The sequence below is a fragment of the Diabrotica undecimpunctata genome, chromosome 6 (genome assembly GCF_040954645.1).
Source record: "Diabrotica undecimpunctata isolate CICGRU chromosome 6, icDiaUnde3, whole genome shotgun sequence".
In the NCBI taxonomy this organism is placed as follows: domain Eukaryota; kingdom Metazoa; phylum Arthropoda; class Insecta; order Coleoptera; family Chrysomelidae; genus Diabrotica; species Diabrotica undecimpunctata.
In genome coordinates, this window is record NC_092808.1 from 59,060,520 (window position 1) to 59,087,149 (window position 26,630).

The 26,630-nt window shown below is 31.6% G+C and overlaps 1 protein-coding gene across 2 annotated transcripts in view; it reads right to left on the bottom strand.

The window, feature by feature from the left end:
- Positions 1 to 26,630, bottom strand: part of Ntan1 (N-terminal amidohydrolase 1) — a 245,208-nt gene that overhangs the window by 58,987 nt on the left and 159,591 nt on the right. For both annotated transcript variants that reach the window (XM_072534734.1, XM_072534733.1), the window contains exons 2-3: positions 26,026 to 26,228; positions 18,436 to 18,501 (exon numbers count right to left, since the gene is read on the bottom strand). In XM_072534734.1, the coding sequence (XP_072390835.1) occupies positions 18,436 to 18,501; positions 26,026 to 26,212 (253 nt within the window). In that variant the 5' untranslated portion in view covers positions 26,213 to 26,228. The remainder of the gene's footprint in view (positions 1 to 18,435; positions 18,502 to 26,025; positions 26,229 to 26,630) is intronic.

Below are 26,630 nucleotides of genomic sequence, written 5' to 3' on the forward strand. Positions count from 1 at the left end.
CATACTTTGTTAAAATATTATTGTATAAACCACTTACAATGATATTCACATTTAATTCCTGAAAAACTTGGTATTGTAACTCGAATCGAGTTGATCAGGATAGATGGCGCTGAACGAGTAAGAGTGTGTGTTTAAGTCTAGCTCCGAGAAAACCTAAGTTATTTGCGGTAAATTGCATTCATTTTATTAGTTTTTCAGTACTAATTAGTGTAGTGTTACGTATAGTTATATAGTTTTAAAAAAAATGCCATCAACAAGAAATACTCCTGAAACAATCAATAAAAATGTTGTAGCACGTGTTGAGAAACTTGAAGAAGCTTTACAACAAGGTATGAAGGATCTAAGATCTCAAATAACCAGTAATATCTCAGGTACCCAAATAGATTTTATAAATAATTTTGAGAAAAATATGTTAGAATTAATTAATTCCGTCAAAGAAGAATTAAATAAAGTGCAAAAACTTGTAATTCAAAACCAAAATAGCATTGAATATCTAAAACAAGACAAACGGCTTAAATGCCTTATTATCAATGGTGTCGATGAGAAAGAGAAAGAAGACCTACCTGATGTTATTACAAATATAATCAACAATAAACTTAATATACCTATCTTGTCAACCAATTTAGTTGATTGCTATCGACTAGGTAAAAAAACGAAATTATGATAAGAGGCCAAGACCGGTAGCCGTTGTGTTTGTAAATAGATGGTTGAAAACAAAAGTGTTTAATCAGAAGAAAAATCTTAAAGGTTGCAGTGTCGTGATTAGTGAAATGCTTTCTCCTGATTGTCAGGAATTATTAAAAAAAGTGAGGACATCTGTGGGTACCACAAACTGCTGGACATATCAAGGTAAAATATATGTATCGCAAAATGGGTCAAAGAAGCTTATATTATCTGAAAACGACCTTGCTTTATTATAATTTAAATTTATTTTCATATATGTTGGTTTGCAATTAGAGTTAATATTATTATTAGTTATTATGGTATATCTCGGGGATAGATTTTGGCATATAGGTACTTGCTTTATTTTCATTTTTCTTTGAACATTTTATTTTTGTTTCTTTTTTAATTATTGCTTTAATTATCTGAACTTAGGCGAATTAAATTTATTTACTGTTAGATTATTTTCTTAACGCTTCAATTCAAATTTAACTGTACATCTTGAGTTATTTAGTAAAAAATCCTTAGTTTATACTGTGTTTTGAATTAAAGAGTAATATCTATTTATTTTTTTTTACACTGTTAATACATAACCATGTGAATTACTGTTTATGCTAATAATAATCATCTACAAATTTTGCTTAAATTATTTACATATTCGTTTGTACCAATTTAGTAAGGATCTAATCTAAGCTTAACATGAGTAGTTTAAAGTGTGCTCATATAAACTCTAGATCGCTAGTTGCGCATTTTATTGATGTAAAAGAACTTATTTTGAAAAATGATTTAGATATTTTGGGTATAAGTGAAACATGGTTAAAGGAATCAATATCCAGTAAGAACATTAATATACCTGGCTATAACTTTAAGCGAGTCGACAGGAATAAAAATGACACAGGTGGAGGTGTAGGTATTTACATAAAATGTAATATAAATTATGCGCTGATTGAGTCATCAAATGAAATTGAACAGATATGGTTAAAACTCTCTCTTCGTTATGAAACACTGGCTATTGGTGTTTTATATAATCCTTATGGAGCATTTTATAAAACTTTCTTTGGAGTTTTGGAAACAACTTTATCATCAGTACTGCCAAGTGTAGATCATTTACTGTGTTTGGGCGATTTTAATGTTGATCTATTAAATACTAATAATTATTCCACACAGTTCATTACAAATGTATTAGATGGTCTTGGACTAAAGCAGATGGTAAATCAAGCAACTAGAATCACCCAGTTCACATCGACTCTGCTTGATTATGTAATCACATCTACTGAGGATAAAATCTTGTCTATTGAAGTAAAACATATCCTAGAAATAAGCCATCATGAATTGGTTGTTTTAAAATTTGGTTGTGATGTCAAATCTAATACAAATAAATTTATTACTACTCGGAATTTCAAAAATTTAAATTACAGTCAATTTAAATCTGATCTGGAATCTATACCATGGAGAATAATATATGAATTGCCAGATATAGACAGTAAAGTCGATTTTCTTTCTAATAATATCATTACTTTACTTGACATACATGTTCCATATCAGACTTTTAGAATCTCAAAGAAATATGCTCCATGGTTAACTAATACCATCAGGCAATTAATGTTAGATAGGGATAAAGCACTTACTGCTTACAAGTTAACTAGAAATATAAATCAATGGAATGACTACAAAGTATTGCGTAACTTAGTAACAGCCATGACTATGAGGGAGAAAAAATCATATTTTAAAAACATACATGATCAATCTTCTAAAGATATGTGGAATAACTTAAAATATTTGGTAAATAATTGCAAAATCAAAAATAACTTTGAAATTAAAAACGTGTGGAATGCAAATGAGATAAATAAACACTTTATTGAAGTCATACCAAACATGAAAGCAGACATTGATACACAAATATTCTATGAAAATAACTTTAAGTATTCCCTCAGTTCTTCTCTTACCTTTAAAACAGTATCTGAAATTAATATTTTACATATTATTAATAATATTAAAAGTAAAGCTATTGGTGATGATGGTATTAACATATTAACGCTTCAACTGTGTATTCCCTTTCTTCTACCGTATATCACACATATCATTAACTTTTGCTTAACAAATTCAATTTTTCCCACTAAATGGAAACGGGCACATGTTATTCCGTTACCGAAGACTAAAAATACAGAAAGCATGAATGAATTAAGACCAGTAAGTGTACTGCCTACATTATCTAAAATTTTGGAAAAGGTGATTGATATTCAGTTACAAACGCATTTAAAAAATAACAACATAATCCCTATGATGCAGTCCGGTTTTAGGTCCAGATATAGCTGTCTTTCTGCTTTATTAAATATTACAGATGATATTTTTAGAGCCTATGACCAAAACAAAATATCAATTCTAATTCTTCTAGACTACTCAAAAGCTTTTGATACAATTAACCATAATTTGTTATTCTCTATTTTAAAATATATTGGTCTAGAAGCGAGAGCAGTTGATCTAATGAAATCCTATCTTTCTAATAGATGTCAAGCAGTAAAACTTAATCAAAATATTTCTTCATTTTTAGATCTTAATACTGGTGTGCCTCAAGGATCTATATTAGGTCCAATTTTATTCTCTATATACACATCTAATTTTCCTTCTGTGTTTTTGTCCTGTTCACAACATTATTATGCAGACGATACCCAACTCTATATGTCATTTTATCCAAATGAGTGTGATCAAGCGGTAAATGCAATAAATCATGATCTTCTTCAGCTGCAGATTTTTTCTCAAAATCATTGTTTAAAATTGAATACATCAAAAACTCAGGGTATCATTTTTGGGAGGAATCTCCATAGGAAAATATTTTTAGAGAATTATGCCAATCGAATTATCTTAGGAAATGATAATTTAATTTTTAGCAAAAAGATTAAAAGCCTTGGGGTTTGGTTCGACGAAGATTTAAGGTTTACATATCATGTAAGTATTTGTTTACAACGTGCTTACGCCGTTTTAAAATTACTGTATCAAAGCCGCAATTTATTAAGTAGGGCCACAAAGTCATTATTATGTAATGCTCTGGTATTATCAAAATTAAATTATTGTGACGTGCTTTACAATGCGTGTCTCACCGAATTTGATTCATGGAGAATACAGAAATTGCAAAATTCTTGTTTGCGTTTGATTTTTGGCATCAGGAAATTCCAAAGGATAAGTCATGTTTTCACTGTAGTCAAGTGGCTAAATATGAAAAATCGTCGGAAACTCCATGCTTTATGTTTTTACCATAAAATCATTCAAGAGAGAGTTCCACCATACCTGTACAATCGAATAACTTATAGGACGGACGTTCATAATCTTAATCTTAGACACAAGAATACCCTCACTTTACCTAAACATACAACATCCTTTTTTAAACGTTCATTTTCATATTCAATTGCTTGCAATATTAACAGTTTGTCCTACAATATTAAAAATCTGTCTAGAGTCAAGTTCAAGAGATTAATTTATGAGCAGTTGTTAGCTGAACAGTAATTTAAAAATTTAAGAATTAAAAAAAAATAAATAGTTTATAATTTATAAATTTAATATGTACTTAATATTTTTATGTTTTATTGTAAATACAATTTCATTATTTAGATATAGTCTATCTATCCTATTTTCGGGGGGTTAGGTGGAAGAGCAGTTGTGTGCCGCTGTTGCACAGTGGTACACAAACTGAATCTCGCCCTACTGATATTATATTTCATTGTAAAGTAAATTTAATTTGTTGTTAATAAAGACATTTATTATTATTATTATTATTTATTAAATCAGGAACAGTAATTTTAACAGCAACGCGGTACATGAAAGTGAAAGAAAAGTTATAAAATTTAATATGGATTAAGAAAACTATAAAAAATATTAAAACTGACAAAGTAAAAAAATAAAATGTGGATTTTTTTTAAATCGCTCTCCTCTAAACTAGGCAAAAGTGAGTTAAAATGTTTTTCATATCAGGTGTCGATATCATCCGAAAAGCAAGACAAATGATTGACCTAAAATGGCAATACGGAACACATTATACGATATGTATTAACAAATTCAGGACCAAAACTTTCTTCAATGTCAGTTATCTGGTTAAAAGTTGATACCTTCTCATCGACATTAATAAACACAGTTTTAAACAAAGACTGCAAGTAACTTCAGTAAATTTATCGGTTGAAATCATAAAGATAGAAGAAACCTTAACAAATGCTTGAGCGAAATAGCGAAAGTACCTAGGTACGTTGCTGAATGCTTCCTATTTAGAGACCTGAAGCAAGTAAGAGTACTGGAGATATCTCTCTTCAGTTCTGGCCCCTCGGAGGAAGTGTAGTATATATCGTGATGTCGTATATTATCCGGCTCCGAAGGTCTACTTCTCTAGTCATTTCTTTTTTGGTTCTAGTTATTTGGTCCATCCATCTTGTTGAGGATCTTCCATATAATATTCGGCCTTCTACCTTTCTTTGGATAATAAGTCTTTTCATTTTTTCTTTGTCTGCTCTCTTAACATGTCCAAAGTACTTTTAATTGTTGAAGATAGACTTCGCTGGAGACCCGTTTGCAGTGGAGATAATAGAAGAAAAAACCAGGGAAAAATTCGCTAAAATATTTCAAACTAGATGCTGCGAGAATCAATAGAGCATGGATGTATTTCCTATATTGAAACACAGAAGACCAAAGTTATAAATAATAGCAAACGATTAAACAAATAATAAGATGTAGACAAAAAGTCTTATTAAGTCAGAAAATATAGTTTGTGAGTGAAAGTGTTTTTTTCTACGTGCCCAGTTATATGCTAAAGACAGTTAAGTTGGAGATAGACTGTAACTTATTTGCTTTCCTTATTTGATGCGGAGTCGGGAAGAATCTAATCCAGAATTTTAGAAAATTGGAGACGAACGATTTCGACCTGAATTCCGGAAGATTTGGGGACCAACTTTGGGAGATAATTTATTCTCATCAGAGACCAGGAGTTTAAAGTCTCATTTATTGGTAATTTGTCTTATAGAAGTAGTTTAGTTTTGGTTTTGATATGCGAATCATTTTTCCATGTAAATTCATAAAGTTTTTTTATAAACAAGCAAATCATTGCCATAGTATGATTCGGAATATTTAATATTTTCTGTTGCATTGGCAAATTATTCCTTGTTTTTATAATTTGTTTCTCAACTAGATACAATATCTATTGCGGTTTTATTTGTCTAATTTTTATCAGAAGATATTAATCAGAAAATATTTTTTTAGTACTTCTTGTAACAAGTATAGTTCTAGAAAGTTCCGAGTTAAAAAAAGAATTTAAGGGTAGAAAAGTAACAGAATATTTCATTTCAGTATTGAAGGCAATAAATATATGTAGAAAAATTTTAATATACGAAAGGATGAAAGACCTGCAGTTCTATGCTCAAGCGGTACTTGGATAATATTGAAACAAAACGAAGCGAAATGGGTGATAATATGATGTTGAAAAGCTTGCCAAACATTTTTGGGACAAAGACAGAAAATGTAAGAGAAGAATCTAAAAATAGTAAACTTGTATGGAGGAACTATTTCACGATATAACGCAAAAAAAAACTAGATCCATAAATTACTACATTGATCTATGAGTCTTTATATGAATATATCTTGTTTTAAAATTCAGAAACGCTGATTAAAGTCAACAAAACCTAAAAACATTGTGTCACTTCTCTTTGCAGCCTTGAATTAAGGACTTAAATAAGAAGAACGGTTCTGTGGTTCCTACTATTTAAAGAAAACTGAATTGTGTGCAGGCATTTTGTTTTTGATACCTATATATAGGTATCAAAATATAGATTCACCTTGCAACTAGGGATCAGTCTTTGCCACACCCACTGTAGCCCTCTATCTTCTACGATCTTGCACTTCCATTTTCCATTGTTGTACCCCAATCCTAGATAAATCGGCTTTAACATCATTCTTTCATTATTTTCTGGGACGGCCTACTGATCTTCTACCGTCTGGTCTCTCAAAAAATACTGCTCATTTTATCCGGTTAGTTTTTATATGTCTGACGATGTTGTCAGTACCATACAGTCACCAATTCAGCATTACTGCGCTATCTCCACTCTCCTGTCAATTCATCGCTTTGAGGACCAAATATCATTCTGAGAACCTTCCTTTCAGATACCAGCAGCTTACTTCCCGCTGATGTAGAGTCCATGTTTCACTTCTATATGTCACCTCGCAATTCTAGATTACCAATTCGGATTCAGGACTAGACACTTCACGCAAAACGCATTGGTACAAGCAACAACCTTCATCTCACAATCACTTAACGAAAGCAAACACGTCATAGACATATTCCTAGACGTCCAGAAGGCGTTCGACCAGGTCTGGCACATACACCTGATCGAAAAGCTCCACCTTACTGGACTGCCCACACCTTTCGTTAAACTAATCAATTCCTATCTCTCTCACCGGATGATCAGGATCAAAGTAGCTGACCATTTATCCAACCCCTTTACCCCACAAGCTGGAGTACCCCAGGGCTCAATACTTGTTCCAGTATTATACACAGTCTACAACAGTGACATCCCTCGCCCAGAGCAAGGATCGGAGTCCCTCCTACTTTTCGCTGATGAAACGGCCCTCCTCACATCAGGGTCTCACAGAGAGCGTGGACAACAACGGTCTGTATTCGAACGATCACAAAACTACCTTGAAAGAGTTATTAGGTGGTGCACCAAATGGAGAGTGACTATAAATCCCTCCAAAACACAAGCCATTCTTGTCAAATATTCAAATTGTCGCGATTCCCAGGGCCGGATAGCACTTTTGAGAAAAGACCTTATTTTCAGAAACTCGGTGTCCTACTTAGGAGTTCGTTTTACAAGGACTCTCAACTGGCAAACCGGCGTTCAACAAACCTTAGATAGGATGAGAAAGAGGTTTAAACTCCTGAAAGTGCTGTCTGGTAAAATGGGAGGAACGTCTTCTAAAACTTTGTTGCACACCTACAAAACATTTGTTAAACCGATCATCGAGTACAAGGCATGCGTCCATGTCTCTGAAGCCCCACTAACTTAATGCCATAATGGCAACTGAACGTAGAATCCTCAGATACTGCATGAAGACTGACTGGTAGTATCCGTCAGCTCACATATACATATTGGCCAACATCACACCAATTAGGGACATAATCATATCCTTCAGCAAGAAGTATGTCCTAAAAACCATAGCTGGCTCGAACAATAGAGCCAAACAAATACTAAAGATGCCTTGCAATCACCGAGGGCAAATACTCACCAGGCTTCCCACAAGAAAAGTACCGTTTCCTTCAGCAAAACTTTTTCACAACACTGGACATGAAGTTCCTGATGAGTATTTTGATATTTTAGAATCATTCCCCATTAAATATCGCAGTTAAAAACTGCGTGCCAAAAACGCTAATAAAGAGCCGTTCCTACTGTATGGCTGATAACCCCTGAAGTACCTAAACTGGCATGCTAGGCAAAGCTCCCCACTTCCTCTTGTGCGCTCCTCTGTCATCCACACACATACACCACCTTCTACTTCCCCCTGCTCCTTAGTAGTCCACCACTTCTTAAATACTCAGAAATTACAGTAACTGACGTTTATCACACCCCCACTGCTCCGACAAAAAAAAGGAGCACCCCATCCCTTGAAGAGGCTCAGGCCTAAACAAGGTTAAAACTCAAGTGTTGTTGAATAGTTAACGTGTATAATTTATAATTGTACATATAATATAATTATTAGGTGTACAATTTATAAGGGTCGTTATCAACATCATTGTTATAATAGTAATAAAGAACTAAAAAATATTGTGATAATTTAATTCGTTGTTAATTAGAGAAAGTACAAAAAATAAAGAATTGTAGTATACCTATCAATAATAAAAAAATACCAGCAGCTTATTTCCCGCTGATGTAGAGTCCATGTTTCACTTTCATATGTAAAAATTGGGCGAATAATTAACATGTATAATATATAATAATTGTGCATAATAAAATAATTATTATATGTACTATTTATAATAGTTATTTTAAAAAATATTGTTACAATAGTAATAAAGAACTAAAAAATATCGTGATGGTTTAAATCGTTGGTTATTCGCTACAGTTGCGTATAGGTTAATTACAGAAAGTGCAAAAATAAAGAAATTGTAGTATATCAAAAAAAAAAAATAAAAATTGTATCGAGTGAGTACCTATTAAAGATTTTTGCTGCACGTACAAGAGTCTACGGAGAAATTACAGACGTAGTCCGAATAACAGGTGTTACAAAATCCTTTAATGATAGACCATACCTGGCGCAATGTAAAGGAATTACAATAAAATTTAATAGCAATTTTATTTCTCATACCAATATAATAATAACAAAATGGAATGTCCAATCGAGTATTTTTTCATGGAGATACATACGTGCTGGGTAAAGATTTGCAACTACTAATTTTCTTACCGAGGCCTGTAATTATTGAAGGTGTAACCGCATATTAAGCCTTAAAACCTTATCTTTAAATTATCGATATTTTTATACGGTGATATTGGCTTGTCGACAGATTCCGCCGTTTTCATGAAACTGCGTTTGATATGTTAATAAATTACTGAATGTTAATTTTGATCTCTATTTAATAATTAAGGGGTGTATACCATATTTCATTATTTATTTATATGGTATTATTATAAGACTAATGCTACGTGAAATAAACTTTATTGTCAGTTTGTAGGTAGAAAATCGTTGTCATGAATTTCTAAATTAGCCATTCTTCGTAAGAATATGATGACAGCTTTGACTTTCTCTACAAAATATTATCTGGTTTTGCGGTTGCTGGAATAATTGCCATATTATACCCATTATAATTGCTGCAGTCACATTTGTTTTATTTGAGCATTTGATGTTTTATTTTCTATTTATATACTGATTCATCACGAAATGTATATAAGTCATCAGTCACCATAGTAGCATTGAGTTATTATAAGAACAATCATTATGAATGAAAATGTAAGAAGAATGCAAATACAAATTTGTCTTCCATTCGAATTACGGAAAAACAAATAACGCAGATTTCTTCTTCTTTTTAGTTTTGTGTAGATATGACTCCATCTGTTTTTGAATGTGCCTTTAATAAGTTTTTGTCCCATCGTTTTCGTGGTCTTCTAACTGCTCGTCTTCTTATTGGGGACCGTCTCTCACCGTCTTTACTACTCAATCTGTATCTAATTTGTTATTACTTAACTTCCATGATCGTTCCATTCTACTCTTCTATTTCGTAGCCAGTCCTTGATGTTCTTCATCTTGCATCTTCATCGTATATATGTACTTCTAGCTCTATCCCATAGTGCCTTGCCATCGATTTTTCTAAGAGTTTTCATCTGTGCTATTTATAGCATTCTTTTTGTCCAGTCTGTGTTATGTCGTAATCTAAACAACCTTACTCTAGGCAATGAAGGCATTTGTTCTGACACCGTAAACAAATTTTCGTGTATCTGTATAGATAATAACCTTAAATTTGAGCAACACACTGTACACCACTTAAATTTCATTATTGCAAAAAGTGTTTATTTGGCCTTGATTAAATCTAATTTAAGATACGGTATTGCCTTTTGGCTTACGGGTAACTGTTCTCTTCATCATTTCAGCAGACTTTTTATGCTTCAAAAGAGATCATTCAATTAGGCAAGGTCAAATTTGGTATATCATGCAGACATTTGTTCTAGAAATATTGTATTGTGACACTTCCTTGCATTTACATTCTTAAAATAGCGAGCTTAATTTTAGAAAAGACGAAGAGGATATTCGGACAAATTTCTTTTATAACACTCGGCTAACTTATGTTATTCCACTTACAATTCCCTCTTCTTCATTGTTTAAAAATCATTTATTTACACTGGAAAGAAAGTGCTTAATGATCTACCACTCCGATATAAGTACCTTAAGCAATATATTTGTATTCCGTAGAGCAATCAAGAAGTTTGTATTATCTAAGTGTTACTATAGTATCGAGGAATTTTTTGAGGACCGTTGCTCCAATTGTTACGTTTGTTATTATGGAAATTTCATAGTTAGTATTTTAATGTATCTTGTATTTTTTTTATACCGTGTCATGTTGTGTTTTATAAATGTAACTCATTTTAGAAACAATAAATTTCTCTCTCTCTCTCTCTCTCAACTGAACTGTTCACTAGCTTTAGAAATTGTTTACTAGCTTTAAACATGTATAATCAGAGATATACGCGCAGAAGACATCCTACGAAAAAGCCTTCATAAAACTTTTAAATCGCTTCGTTTCTTCAGGCAATGTGCAATATTGAAAACCAATAATACCAAAAATGGATTTAGGGATGAAAATAAACAAACAAGTTATGGTACGTTTAATAGAGGATCCACATATAAATACGTGCCAATTGAGAAATAATACAGAGTTAAATGCAACAACAAAAGACAAAGTAAAAAAATTTCACCCATTTAAAATTCAGGTGCATCACGACTTAAATGAATTTTCAAAAAAAATTAATTTTATATGTGGGCGAAAGAAATATTGAGTCGAAATGTAGATTTTTTGGAAAACAGATTATTTCTTACTAATACACATTTTATCGCAATAGGTTCGTTAACAGATATTAATATTACTCCGATGAAAAACTTCACTGATTTCGAGTTACGTCCTAGAACAGGTAGTCGTTGAATATTTTCAAACGGTTTCTGGCAATGAGTATCATAGGTTTTTAAAAGACGAGTTGTCTAACTTGTTAGGGAATATTCACTTGGGAATTATACGATACTGTTATTTCAACATGAATTATCATTATCACATCGTATTATAAATGTTACTCCTCCACATTCCTTAAGGAATATTATTAGCTTGATGTCTCCATTGGCTGCGATCCTGTGCGATATGGACGTCTTTATCTAGGGATTTTCTTACCAGAGTTTTAATTTGGTCTGTTTCGAAACCTTGTCTTTCAAGGATGTTCAAAAATGTATTTGTACAAATATTAGTCAAATGCATAATTATAATTTATGAAACAGAAAAATTTCTTTTTGTTGGTTTCTGTACTTCTCTAATAGAAATGATAGCGCCTCTCTAGTTCCCAATTGTTTTCGAAAACCCATCTGTAGTTCACTTAGATCTTACTTGCATTTTGTACGGTGATAGAAAATATTTAGAAACAATTTAATTATCTGACCTATGAAACTGATTGATCAAAACTCATTACATGTTTTTGCGCTTTGTGTCTCAGGAATAGGGATAAATGTAGACTTTAACCAATTTTAGGAACATTTCCACTGTAATAGATGGTGTTAAACAGTTTTGCTAGGATTTTAAAGTTATTTCTGTTTACAAGTTTTAAGAAATTAGCAAAATTTATATGGCCTATCTACTTTGCCGTTTTTTAATCACCTTAGGGGGTTTTCTATTCTGAAATCAATATACTTGGCTCCGTGTTTCTCTGATTGTGGTTACTAAAAAAAGTATCATTGTCGTCAAAAAGATCTGATATAATGTAGGTTGTCCATACTTCTTTCATCTTGTTTCTATGAAGGAGTATCTTATGATCTGGATCTACTATTCTGGAATATATTAGAGTTTCTTTTTTTTATTAAAAAGATAATGTTTTCTGCACTTTTTCTCCATTTATTTCTCTCCATCATTCACGCTTTTTTGGCCTATCCAATTTTTGTTCTAATAAGTTTCATGGGTGTCTTTATTTTTTTTGTATTTGTGTGTTTTTAAATTTTTACTGTGGTACCATTTAATAAAATAAAACTAGAGAAAAAAGTGGTATTTTTTTAGTAGTTAGGTAATTAAGCTCGTGAACCTCTGATAATTGTCTGAATTTGTATATTTAAGTTACACTAAAACCAATTTTGAGTATTTATCTTTTTTCTTTTTACCTTTTAAAAGTGGAATCATTAGCAAAAAATTCATCATTTGTCATAAATTAGTTCATTTCATGCATATGTAAACATAACAGTTTGTAAACTAAAACTCTCAGTAAACTGTAACTCTTTCAACAGTAACGTGCTACGTGCTGTAAAGAATTCATTAATATTGAAAATTTCGAAATAACGCCAATCCTATAATTCCTATTCGGTCTATCTAACTTAATAAAAGCAACATCCAAAATCTTCTTTTATTGTCATTAGTAGTAAAATATTTTACATATATTAGCCTCAATCCCATATCCTTCAAGTTCAATAATCTACAAATCCAAATAACAACTTTCCGTTATTCTCCAATTCCCACAGTTTTAGTGACAGCAATGGAATAATGAAAGAAAATGTATTCCTAATATCATAAAATAAAGATAAATAAACGAAATCTACAATTATAAACAGCATTGATTTTATTTTTTATGGCCAATTTCAATACTCGTCCGCCTTTCTCGAAGAAGCATTTTTTATTCATGTATGCGTGGAATATTATAAAATTTTATTTATTTAAATCTCATTAGCGTTTAGGTCTAGACTAAATTATTGTTTGTTATTTTTAAGAATTTTTCAGGAAATAATGTTTCTAAATAATATTGTAGTTTACCAGTAATATTTTAGTAAACATTTAGAGATACTAGGTCATGTTTATATGGATATAAGCCACAATTTATTGTAATTAAAATTACATTTTATAATTATTGTTTTTCCACTCCGGAAATTGCTTTCAAAAATTATTATTTTAAAAAGTGCCAAAAAAATATAACCAAAAGTTGTTTAGCGGTTATTTTGTTTCAAAATTGTAGGGTGACTTGCTTGGCCTCGATCTTGTAGGCCATGCTTTTAGTTGAAAAATTCTGAGGGTAGTGTTTATGTCCTCAGGATAAATCAAATTGTGATTATTTTGTGTGTTTTTGTATTATTTGTGGTCAAATGGTACTTAGTTACGAACCCGACCTCATTTCCTTTTCAATTCAGATGAATAGGTTCTATAATTCGTATTCAAGTACAAATAAATTAAAGTTAAACTTGCAACTTTTATTAAAACGTAAAGACGATCAGTCCAACGCAGTTTATACACAAAAGTGCAGCAGTTACTTTCACTGACTAGACGATCGTAATTCGAGTTACCATCTCATTTGTGCACTAAAATTTCTCCTACAAGTGCTAGCGGATATAGGAATTAAAGCAATATTGTTTAAAAGTGGTTTCAAATTATTAGGAATTTTTTCTCTTCCCTCACTTATTTTGTAGGACCTAAAGCCAAGAAATATTTGTACATCATTAAAGTTGTACAGCATATTTGAACATCGTTTAATGAAGTTGAAAAAAGAAAAAAGTAAAGTTGAAGTTTCTAAAGATACCAACAAACGTACATTTGTAGCCAAGGGACAAATAATAGAACAGGTAAGTTCCATAAAATATTTGGGAACAAATATCAACAACCAGTGTAACCCAAAAAAATGAAGTTCTATCAAGAATCAAACAAGCGAGAAAATCACTCATGGACTTGAAAACATTTTTTACAAGATAAGACCTTGGTCTATGGCTCAGAATTCGAATGATCAGATGTTACGTTCTGTTTGTTTTGCTGTATGGCTGGGAAAGTTGGACAATGGACTCTGAAACAGAAAAAAGAATTAATGCATTTGAAATGTATATATACAGACGAATGCTGTGAATTCCATAGATAGAAAAAGTTAACAAAGGTGAGGTACCTCGGCGCAAGAGTAAACTTGCGTTGCTTTCATTCAGATCATTCAGTTTACGTATCGTTGACCTGAAGAAGCATAGCAAATTATAGTATGCGAAACCGGTCGTTGTTTTGTGTATGAGTTTTTATTTTCAATCTAATGTTTTTGATCACGAGCATCATGAGGTGAAGAAGTTGTTATCATGCGTTTCGTCCTATTATTTGCCTACCTGATATAGAACTGTGCAGTATTTCTTTCTACAATTCTACCGTCGTGAAATTATAAACCTTTATAAGTATTTTCTGAGATAGAACATAAAACTTTTTCAAGTTTGGGACCTGGTTGAGTAACCATCGAGTCAAAAACTCTAAATGTATTTCTTATAGCTTTATCAGCTTCTATCAAAGTAATGTTTCGTCGCTACAATAGTTTCGACAAATTTTTGTGTATATTTTTAAAAAATTAAACATCAGTCATAATGTTTAATAAACCACTGTACTTATTTTGTATCTCTAGTCAAATCGCCAGAAGCCGTCTTAAAATGTTCACAAAGTGCATCACATAGTTATGTAATACAACATCAAGTGTAATCCATCTAACAGATAAAATACGCCCGATTCTTAAGATTTGCCTCTTTTTTTTAATTGTATTATTGCCAGATTTCAGTAAGAGCCTAAGGAGGTATCCATTGAATTCTGACAGGCAACGGTGGGGACATCTTTTTTGGGCATCTACGTCACGGAACAAGATACCCTGGCATTTTTCGGCCATCTTTCTGGCCTAGGATACTAGGCCAGAAGACCCCAGGGTAGTGCCGGATTAACCGTGTCAGAGAGTGTACTTCTCTCCATTCTTTCTCTCCTCTCAACAATATGTTTACAACGTTTCTTTCATCCAGCCCGAAACTCATTCGCCTCTAAAAATCTCCCCTCTCATTTGTCCATCTCTGGCAAATAAAAATGTGGGCGGGAGCGTCCGGTACCCCACAAACAGTACAGTCTGCCGAGGCAGATTTGCCTATTTTATTTGTAAACGTGCCAAAACTACCATGTCCGGTCACAAAACTGCGTCAGTAAGTAGTCTAGTTTCCTGAACTTACATTCCCTCCACGGCCTCAGATCGGGAATAAGCTCCTTCGTCCACTTTGCCTTTCCGCTATCATTCGCCAATTCTCTCTGCCGCTTTACTATCGTTCTTTCTCTTTTATTTTCATCTATATTTACATCCATCCTCCTCGCATACACCCTCGCTTGCTCTTTGCACAACAAAACGATCAGTATCACCGCTCCAATGACATATAGAGCCTCAGTTGAAACTGTCCTATATGCGGTAGATACCCTGAGGAGCATTCGCCTTTGCGAAGTCTCCATCTAAGATTTGCGTTTTAAGTGATCCTGCAGCCTTTTTTAGTTTATTTTGGTTTTTGGGCGATTGGTGATATAAGCTATACAGTTCATCTATAAAGATTCTAAAATAATGAATACCACTGACTTCATTAACGAAGTAATTGACAGCAATCTGTAATCTGTGATTAGAGCAATGTCACACTAAAATTTTGGAAACCTTTTTTTTGCCTTGTTGCAACTCCGGAGTTTTTCCTATCATAATCGAATCTCTATCACAAGCAAAGAATATAAGGCACTTTTCCAGAAAAGTTTTATCAAAGCAGTATTTATTTAAGCATGTTGCAAGGTACCTTGTAATATGTTGTATCAGTCGGATTAATTAAGCATAATTTAAAGACATACCTAAGTATCTTCAAGATTTGACGAGGAATCTTCGAAATATTTCCTTTTGGTCAATGTTCTTAATTCGTCTATATGAACTATATTTCAATAAAATATTGAAGGGGATAAAACAGACTTGAGGAAAACATGGATTCTATCATATAGTATTTTAACGATATTATTTTAACAGCTGCTAACATATTTATAGCAAAAACGAAATTGTATAAAATCCGTGCCATGATGAACTCAAGAAATACTTGAGCGTTACTATGAAAGCTAGCAAAAATGAATTTAATATTCTAACGAGACATAAAACCACTGAAGATCTTCTTCAATTTAAAAGTATAAGAGCTAAAAGTATATATTTTCAGAGAACAAGTAAAAAATAACGTGGACTAGTTAGGTCTATAAAGTTCATCAACTCCTATATTATTTATAACAAAGTACGTACGCTCAAAAGTTAACATAAATAAACTCTAATTATTAACCTCGTTAATAAAAGTAATTTAATAGTTTACACAATTGTAATATTCCTCCTGAAAGAAAAATTCAACAGTCATTTCATTCAAGCATCAATAATAATTCAGGAGAATCAAGTCAGCTTAAAAATTAATTGAACTGCAAATTATCCAATAAAATTAAATATAATAAGAATATAAAATTTCATAAAATGTATCAACTGTTTTCTTTTTTCGTTTACCACTTTCAACTAAATCTCGTATTTCCCTCTGCATTCCCCTTCCTGATCCATCACGATTCAATTTACCTTGTTGTCAACCGCATCTCAATTTCCTTAAATTTCTGCCATATAAATTCCTAATTTTATTTGACTCAATACCTTTCCGAAACCCAAATTTCTCATCTCTCTTCCAAACATATTTCTCTTTGTAAATTCTACTGATTAATATAAATTAAATTTTTATCTTTTAAAGATCGCTAAATAGGTAAAATACAATTAATTTTATATAAATATTAGATTGTTGATATTTTACTTCTTGTCGTATTTTTATTAATGTTTTACATTTTCATTTATTGCCACAAATAAATAAAAAATTATTTAACAAATATACTAAATCCTTAAACATTCTCAATTTTACCGCTAATGCGGTTAAAACTAATGTGTGGTTGATTTATTATATCCTTTAAAAACTATTTAGTATTTTTTATTTTTCCCGTAAATGTATTTAAAATTAATGTGTGGTTGATATATGATATAAAATCTTCATAAAGAACGATAGAAGAAGGTTTGAACTTAAATTTAGGTACGTGGTAATTTCAGAAATAATATTTTATTCTTGTGTTTACAGAAAAACTTAAAATGCATCTGAATGTTTTCCCAAAAAGTTTAGTGAATAAACCGCATACAGTTCAAGGGTTAAGACGATAAGCTTAAAAACGGGATACATCACTGCATGTTATAATATTTGAATTGTCACTCCTATTACTCATTGTGTAGTATCTAGCTAAACATTTAGGTTGAGATTATATAGATAGATTTTAATAAAAGTGGGGTTAATAAAAAAACTTGTTTTTGAGCATTTTGAAAATCATAGCTTTTCGTTTTTGTTATTTATAAATTATTTATAAATCGAAAACGATGATCTTTAAAGAATTGGGTATTTCTCGAATGTCATTATGCAAAATTATTTCAGGGGAATATTTTTCCGAACGAACCAGAACTTTTCGCCTTTTCTATTGAGGAAATAGTGTCTACCGAAATCACTCGTTAGTTTTAATATTACCTAACGAAACATGTCTCAAACAGCGGGGGAAGCAAGAATTACTTAGAATTACGAGATATTAAAAACGTGTTAAAAACACGGGTATTGGCCTGACGTTCATAGTTTTTGGCATATTCTACCTAAAGACCAAAAACAACGTGCTGTATTTAGTGAAATCGTGAGGAAAAGATTTGTTTATGATCCAAATTTGCCATCAAAGTTTTTATTTCGGCACAAAAATAAATTAATGGAATGGAATATATGAGGTTAATTTTAATAGTACCTACTGGGTTTTACCACGATATTCACTATACAATATAGAAAAAATGTGTGGTATTAAAAGTGGTTAATAAGGAATATTACAGGCAATTTTATATTAAGTAATTAATTGTATTTATTATTTGTTGATATATTAAATATATAATTTATGTATTGCGTTTTGTGATTCTCTGCTCTGATATTATTCTCTGGGACACTTATTTACAAAATATATTCAACATCGTAACAACTTTCAGTACAATATATCAATTTGCATTCTTCCTAAATAAATAAAAGCTAAATATCCCCAAATATAAATACATATAAATACGTCAACCTCAATTTACATTCATTAAATGGATAGCACACTGGTATTTTAACCATCAAGATTAGTAGTCTCCATATAATTATTTTTATTATCATTTGCCAAAAGCCTGCTCATTCATATTAATAATACTCATAAACACTTACCAGAATGTCTAACTACTACGATAAGGCAGGTGGTAACATCATCTGCTCCAAGAATGTTTACGTTCTCTAAAAATAGAAGAAGAAATTAATTTTGTAATTCCCGTGCTAATTTACTCTTTGTTCAAGACAATTAAATAATTAAAAGAAGTTGATTCTTGTTAACACGAATCTTACAACATATTGTGGTGGTTTGCTCTGAGGATTCAGCCTAATATTTCGTGTTAAGGATTGATGCAGAATGCCGACGAAAAATAATGCAACCGTCCATATATATATATATATATATATATATATATATATATATATATATATATATATATATATATATTTGTTAAGAAATATAATGCTAAGCCACAGGGTAAGTAGTTCCGCAATCAAATCACAGATGACAGTACAGGAACCGTATTATTATATTCCACAGTAGTGTTCTAATTAATAAAAAAATGTTGGGTATCGGTAATTTGAGAAAAATTTGCAATGTATTTTTTTCAATTAGAAAAATGTTGTTGCATATTAAAACATAGTGTTAATTTCGAAACCACTTTTAATAATAACAATTTTCGATATTATGAAATATAAAGGTAATTTACTCTTGAGCCAAATTGATATTTTTTGATATCTCTCGTATAAGAATAATAAAATTTATTATCTGATGATTGCATCTTAGGTTTTAGACCATGCATAACTTGTTATAAGTAATAACTATTTATCGTAAAATTGATAATAAAAAAGTTTCTTGAGAACAAGACGTCCCTATCAGTTTCAACGATCGAATGTGAAAAATCATGTTGTTCAGATTCGATACCTTGTCCTTGCATTAGATGTGATACACCTTGTAGTAAAATATCGAAATTGTAGCTTGATAAGGAACGCGGGAAATATTTTGTTTAAACTATCGAACTATGAACATTTTGTCATTTTGTTTTGATCAAACTAACGAATATACTGCAAATTGACGAAAGTGGAATATTCGATACTTTTAACTAAAGACAATCATCATCATTATCATCATGCAACCTCTTCTGTCCACTGCTGGACATAGGTCTCTCCCATTTTTCGCCACTCTTCACGGTTCTGTGCTTCTTGTTGCCATGTTTTAAATTCAAAATTTAAAACTTTTAATTTACCATTATTTTACAACAATTTTGGGTCATAACTGATTATTTAAGGTATCTACAGGACGTGAAGTTCCATAATTAATGTATTGTGATTATTTTTATCTTTTATGTTTTTTACGTTTTTGATTACATTAATTTTCTAGAAATACATAATTTCATAAAAATACTTTATAAAAATCTGTTAAAATTGGTCCAATATGAACTGTCGAAAATGCCACATTCGCAATTTTAAAACATTGGACCAAAACAAATCGTTGATTAACACAAAAAGCAAAACAACGAATGTGATTTTTTGGAAAAAAAACCGTAAGCAGTTTAATTTTTTTATCAATTTAACAAGGATTAAACATTAAATATATAAAAATAAAAAAAAATTTCATTTGTCAAAAACGAGTCAGATGATCACATCCCTTGGGCGCTAATATCTCTAAAAAAAAGAAAAAAGGGCCAGCGTCCAATGCAACAGAAATTAAGAAAAAGTCGTTCTGATAAAAAAAGAAAGGCTGAGGAATACATCACTGCTAAAGGTAAGAGCTTTTAAGCTAGAATTTTGATAGATATGTCAGAAAATTGTCGAGCAAAATGTAATATAAAGACTGCCAATGTTAATTTAAAGTAAACTTTAATAGACTACAGAAACTTGGTGACGAGAGATATACACAATCATAATTTAGTTAGTTTAATAACTGTAAAAACTAAAAAAAAAGTACGATGTGGTAAATCAGTCCAAAATAGACAATTCACAGTTTTTTATAAGTTGGATAATATGGATGATAACATCTGTAAATGTTGTTTTTTGAAATTATTTGGCGAAAACAGAGGTTTCTTGGATAACGTTGTTAAGAAAAAGAAAGCATCTCTCACTTCTATCATCGTTAAGTCTGATTTATGAGGTATGCAGTCTTCAGGTAACAAGCGATCAGAAGCAGATATCTCATTTGCACGAAATTTTATAAATACATTTACGAAATATAAAACCACTACCATAAAAGTCACACTTCAAAGCAGTATTTCGGGCAAGAATTAAATTTAGATTTATTTTTTATTTAGATTTAAATTTAGATTTATTTTAATTTTAATAGAATTTAGATACGGCAACATCGAAGAAATATACGAGCATATAAAGGCGAGTATAAAACAAGCAGCATTCGAAGCCCTTGGAGAAAAAGAACATATAACAAATAAACAGCACTATTACGAAATAAATGAACCAACAAAAAGAATAATTGAATAAAAAAAGCAACTATACAGAAAATGGCTGACTACAAACAACGATGAAGTTTATAAAAAATATAGAGAAAAAGATAGAGAAGTGAAAAAACAAATAACACAACAAAAGAATGAAGAATGGGAAAGAACCTGCTTAAATATTGAAACATACGTAGGAGGTACAAGAACTTCGGAGTCATGGAAAGTACTAAGAGGATTGAAACAAAACTCAAAAGAAAAAATTTAATTGGGAAATATACAGGACAAAGAATGGAAGGACTATTACAAGGAACTGTTAACAGAACAAAGACCACAATTCATTGGAAAGGAAAACAGGCGAAGACGAAGCAGATCCCCACAACAAGAAATAGAAATAACAGATAGGGAAATGAGAACGGCCATACAAGCAATCAAAAATTAGAAAGCACCGGGACCTGGAGGCATCTCACCTGAGCTTATAAAATACGGATAAAAAAAAATTATACCGGATGATACAATGGATATTTCAGAAAGCCATAAATGGAGAACAGCGCCCAAAGGAATGGACGGAGGCATGATATGACATCTATATTTAAGAAAAAAGATAGAAAACGATGCAAAAACTACAGAAGAATAAGTGTAATATCATCAATAGGAAGACTATATGGAAAGATACTGCGAGAAAAGATAGAGCAAGCGATAAAAGGCAAAATCGGGGAGGATTGGGAAGGCTTCACGGCAGGAAGATATACACACTGGAACAACTGTTGGAAAAGCAAAAAAGCAAAAAATAGAGATATACATTTGGCATTTATGGACCTGAGAAAGGCGTATGACTCTGTACCAAGGTCAGAACTATGGGAGGCAATGTACAAATTAGAAATACAGACGGAACTCATAGAAGCTACAGAAGCTCTGTATAAAGAAAATCGTAGGAGACTTCACCACAACAAAAGGGCTCCTGCAGGGTTGTTCCACATCTCCAACTCTATTCAAAATATACTTAGAGAAAGCCTTGACTATATGGAAAAGAAAATGCAAAGGCATGGGAGTACCGGTACGGAACGAGTACCTGTATACGTTAAGCTTTGCATACGATCAAGTAGTGATTGCACAAGACCAAGACGACCTCAGCTACATGATGAAGAAACTAGAAGAAGAATATACCAATGCTGGCCTAGATATTAACCTCGCGAAAATAGAGTACCTATCTACAAGTGAAGAAGACATAGAAGATCTACAGACTGATGACAACGTAACAATCAAAGGAAAGGATAAATTCAAATACTTGGGGTTTATAATCACGAAAAAGGCAACAACAGAGGAAGAAATTACACAAAAATTAGGACAAACAAGAACAGCATTCCGACAATTTAAAGTATGGTGGGATAGGCACTTAAATATGAAAACAAAAACACAGATTTATAAAACATTAGTGCGAAGTATTATGACATATGGGGCTGAAAATTGGATTATAAACAAGAAAAACAGCACTAAGATAGTAGCAACAGAGATGGAATGCCTGCGAAGATGCTACAGAGTAACAAGAATGGATAGGAGAAGTAATGACGAAATAAAGCAAAGAACATCAATAGAAACAGATAAACTAACATATATATGTAGAACAAAAAAGACTAAAGTGGTATGGACATGTAAGAAGAACTAGCGACAGCAGATGGATAAAGAAAAGAACCGAATGAAGCCACATAGGAAGGAGGAAAAGACAACGACCCCAAAAATCCTGGAGGAACGAAGTAGACGACGCCATGAGTAAGAGAGGCCTCCCAATTTAAAGTTTAAGAAGCCATCTAATGACACTTGCAAAACCTGTTATTCATTATCTCTGTAAATAAAATGTCGTGCCTCCAAAGAACAAAAACAACAATTAGAAAATGAATGCTAGCAACACCAGGATAAGACTTACTTTTATTGCACAACAAAACTAGGTGACAAAAAAGAAAGTAGATGGAGCTTAGGAAAGCTTGTTGTATTTGCGTTTGATTTGTAGAAGTGTTTGGCTACACCTAGTTTGACATCTCTTGTGACTTTATATAGAAGAAAGTAGTTATGCACTTTTAATTTGGCCAAAAAATAGACATCCTGTTATGTGTGGCAAAAAAGAGTAGCTCAACGAGGAGCTGATGAGATTGCATATTGCTCATTTCAGTTTAATAAACACTTACCAGAATATGTAGAAAAACTAGTCCTCTATTCGAATACATGCCTAGGTCAAAACCGAAATTGTATGTTACCGGTTATGTTTTTAAAAGCAGTTAAAGAAAGGAAACTTTCAGCTAAGGAAAGAAATCATAAGTTCCTCATTTCTGATCATACTCATTTAGAATGTGATACCATTTCAGTTACACATGACTGGGTATTGGTAATTAAAATCACAAGCCTTCATTTTAACGTAAAATTTATGAAACAAATTGATATTTTCGGATTTTCCAAACTTCTAACAATGCATTTTATAAAAAGAATTGATAAAGATAAAACACCTTTTGTTTGTTTTGTTTGGCTACATTAAAAAATATAGAATAGTAATATAGTCTTTAAATACATATTAAATCCCGTTGAACCGTTTCTTTGCCTATCTTGCTAGTTGACCCATCTTAGTCAACTTCTATGTCTAATATTTAAATACTTCCAGCTTATAGTGATCTTCTACCCGTAGACTTTTTAAAATATAAAGATATTCTCGTTCTTCTACCCTTTAGAGATCCAATTTAACATGGATTTTACCTAACACTTTATTATACTCAAACCACTACCACACAATGTACAAGCGACAGTGATGAAAATTTTGATAGTGATGAAAACCAGTACCATACAATATACAAGCGACAGTCATGAAAATTTCGACGCATAAGATTTTATTTAGGACAGGTAAAGCCATATATTTCCAAAGCACTGCTTTCCAATACAAACATAACTACAAGTTTTTTACAACTTGCCTCATTTTATATTGATTTTTTTTGTGTAATTTCCTATTAATCCATTCGTCAGAGACTAAAATGCGACTGGACCTCAAAAATTTTACGAACAAGCTAAATTTTGCTGGGAATGTCAATTTTGGGACACCAAAATGATGCAAAAAACTTGGTCACTCCTATCCCTAGGCTTCTCCATAATCCCCTTCCCCTCGTTGAGAGGGGGTTATGGAAAACATCGACTTACCAAGAATCTGTACGCCCGTAAAAAATGTAGCTAAGATTGACTTGTAGAATGAATCATTCTCTCAGAAACAACTCTAGAAGCGATCGGCGATTTTGAATGACAGTTACGCGCATGAAATCAATTTTATAAATAAAATTTGTATCAACTCGACGATAGAAATTCGATATTCTTTGATCAGAGTGCCCTAGGGACAAAAATCAAAATGCATTTTAAAGATAATGCATTTGTAAACATTCTTTGAATTTTGTTGCAATTAAAGTCAGTTTCTATAAAGCTGTTAAATAAATAAAAGTTACGCAATTTTAGAGATCAGTCGCTATGGAATTTCAGCCTATTCTTCAAAACCTTTAACACGAAATTTCTATTTTCAATTTTGACAACAAATATGAGGTATTTAGTATGACTAAAAAGGCTGAATTTAAACTTTTTTTACATTACGAACGATCTAAAACGTTTAAAACTCTTTCTTTTTGATTGCACATGTAAATTTTAGAAAACTGCACAACTTCAACTACAAACTTCACCTAATGTCGTCTTCGTGAAAACATTTCCTGTGACGTAAGATCGTTTGTAATGTAAAAGTTTAAATTCAGCGTTTTTTAGGCATATTTCAAATGCTCCATTTAGGTCCATTTTAGGTATATTAGTTGCCAAAACTTAAAATCGAAATTTTATTTTATAAGTTTAAAGATTAGGCTCTATTAATGGGCATTTTATAGCAGCCGATTAATGAAATTAATAAATTTTATTGATGTCATGAGAATCATAAAAAATGGCAAACGGCGCGCAACGTGTATTTATTTTATAGTCCCATAGAAACTGATTTTATTTGCAACAAAATTAAAAAATTGCATACTCATTTTAAATTTTGCTGATAGAACATTCTGATCAAAAGATATCGAATTTTTACCGTCGCGCTGATAAATTTTATTAAAAAATTGATTACGCGCGTGTAACTATTATTTAAAATCGCCGGTCGCTGCAATCTTTTTTCTAAGAGAAAGGTTCATTTTACACAAATAGTGCTAATTACCATTTTTGTTTTAAATTAGTACAGCTACATTTTTATTTGAAACATTTTTATCTTTAGCGTACAAATTCCTGGTAAATGGATGTTTTCCGTCCCCTCCCCTCCGAAGGGGATTTCTGGGGAGAAGCCCAAGGGTAGCAGTCGCAAACTTTTTTGTATATTGACGTTCTTAGAAAAATTTAGCTTGTTCGTATGATTTTTAGAGGTCAAATCTCTGACGACTGGACTATATTAGTTTTCGCACTATATTCGGAAATATAATAATAATGTCTTATAACGTTTACATCATTACCTTAGCAATAATATTAAAAACTGTAGTGCTATAGTAAGTTTTAATTATAATCAGCAAGAAAAATAATAATAAAAAAGAATATAGAAAAACTAAAAGTTACTTTAAAAAATCAGTATTCGACATAGCCTCCACCAACTTAAAACATCCCTCCACTATATTAATTTGTTATTCGAATGTCTAGAGGGATTTGATTTACATGTCTAGAGGGAGTTGTTTGAGATTCTTAACACTGGTTTAAATTTGTTTTGTAACTTTCTCTATTAGGTATCTCCATAAAAAAAATCCAAAATTGTTAAATCGGGTAATGGTGGCAGAAAAATACATCGTTCAGTAAAATATTCATTCAGCAGTCCTCTTTTGAGCAAAGTCGAATGTGGTCAACAACCATTATGCTAAAAATACATTTGATGCCTTTGCTCTACTGGTCTAGTGGGAAAGTTATCTAATTTCGTTATTAAAAAGTTGTCCAGCAAATCCTAATAGACTTTCTCATTTAATTTCTCCTCCAGAAAATAGGTACAGTTAGATCATTCAATCTCGTAAAACAGCACACCAAATAGTACACAAACACACAAACTTTACTTACTAGATTAGTTAAAAAAGTAGATAGGGATTTACATAAAACTGACTATAAAATATAGCAATTTTTAAAAATCCCAATTTTGTTTTATTTTATAGGCTTTTAAAAATAACAAAACTTTTATCCAGAATGACATTTTTTCCTAAAAATATAAATAAAAAAATTTCTCCTCCTCGGGTTGTGTAAACACACTGTAAACACTTACTGTCATGGGGTACTGTAGCTGCTAATTCTCTTTGCTGAACATACAGGAGTCCTACTGAGCCAATAATTTTATTGGGAACACCAAGGAGTTGCGCAGCAGTCTCTCCATAAATGGGATGAGTATGGTATAAAGATCTTGAATCAGGTGGGCAATCCTCTTGAAGGACACCGTTAAGTACTAAAACCATCTTGTAGCTACTACACCTGAAACGTAAGATATTAATTAAATATACGTTTATACCTTACATAAAATTTAAAAAAAATTCTTAAACTAAAAAATAAAAAGAATTTAGTTACAACAAAAATATTTTCTGGTTTGTATTTCTTCTTTTCATACATTAACATTGAAACATTGAAACATGAAACATTGAAACCATGATTCTAACCACAGGAATATTGCAGATAAAAACACCAATAGAAAGAGGAATGTTGCGCAAAAAAATACAATATTTGTACCTATTTCCACGATTTATTTCACCTTTCGTATTTTAATTTGATCTATGTTCTAATTTTTTAAAAGTTATAGAATGATATTATTATTTTTATTGATATAATAATGAAATTAACTTGACAATGTATAGAGAAGTAGGATAGGTTAACCAAAAT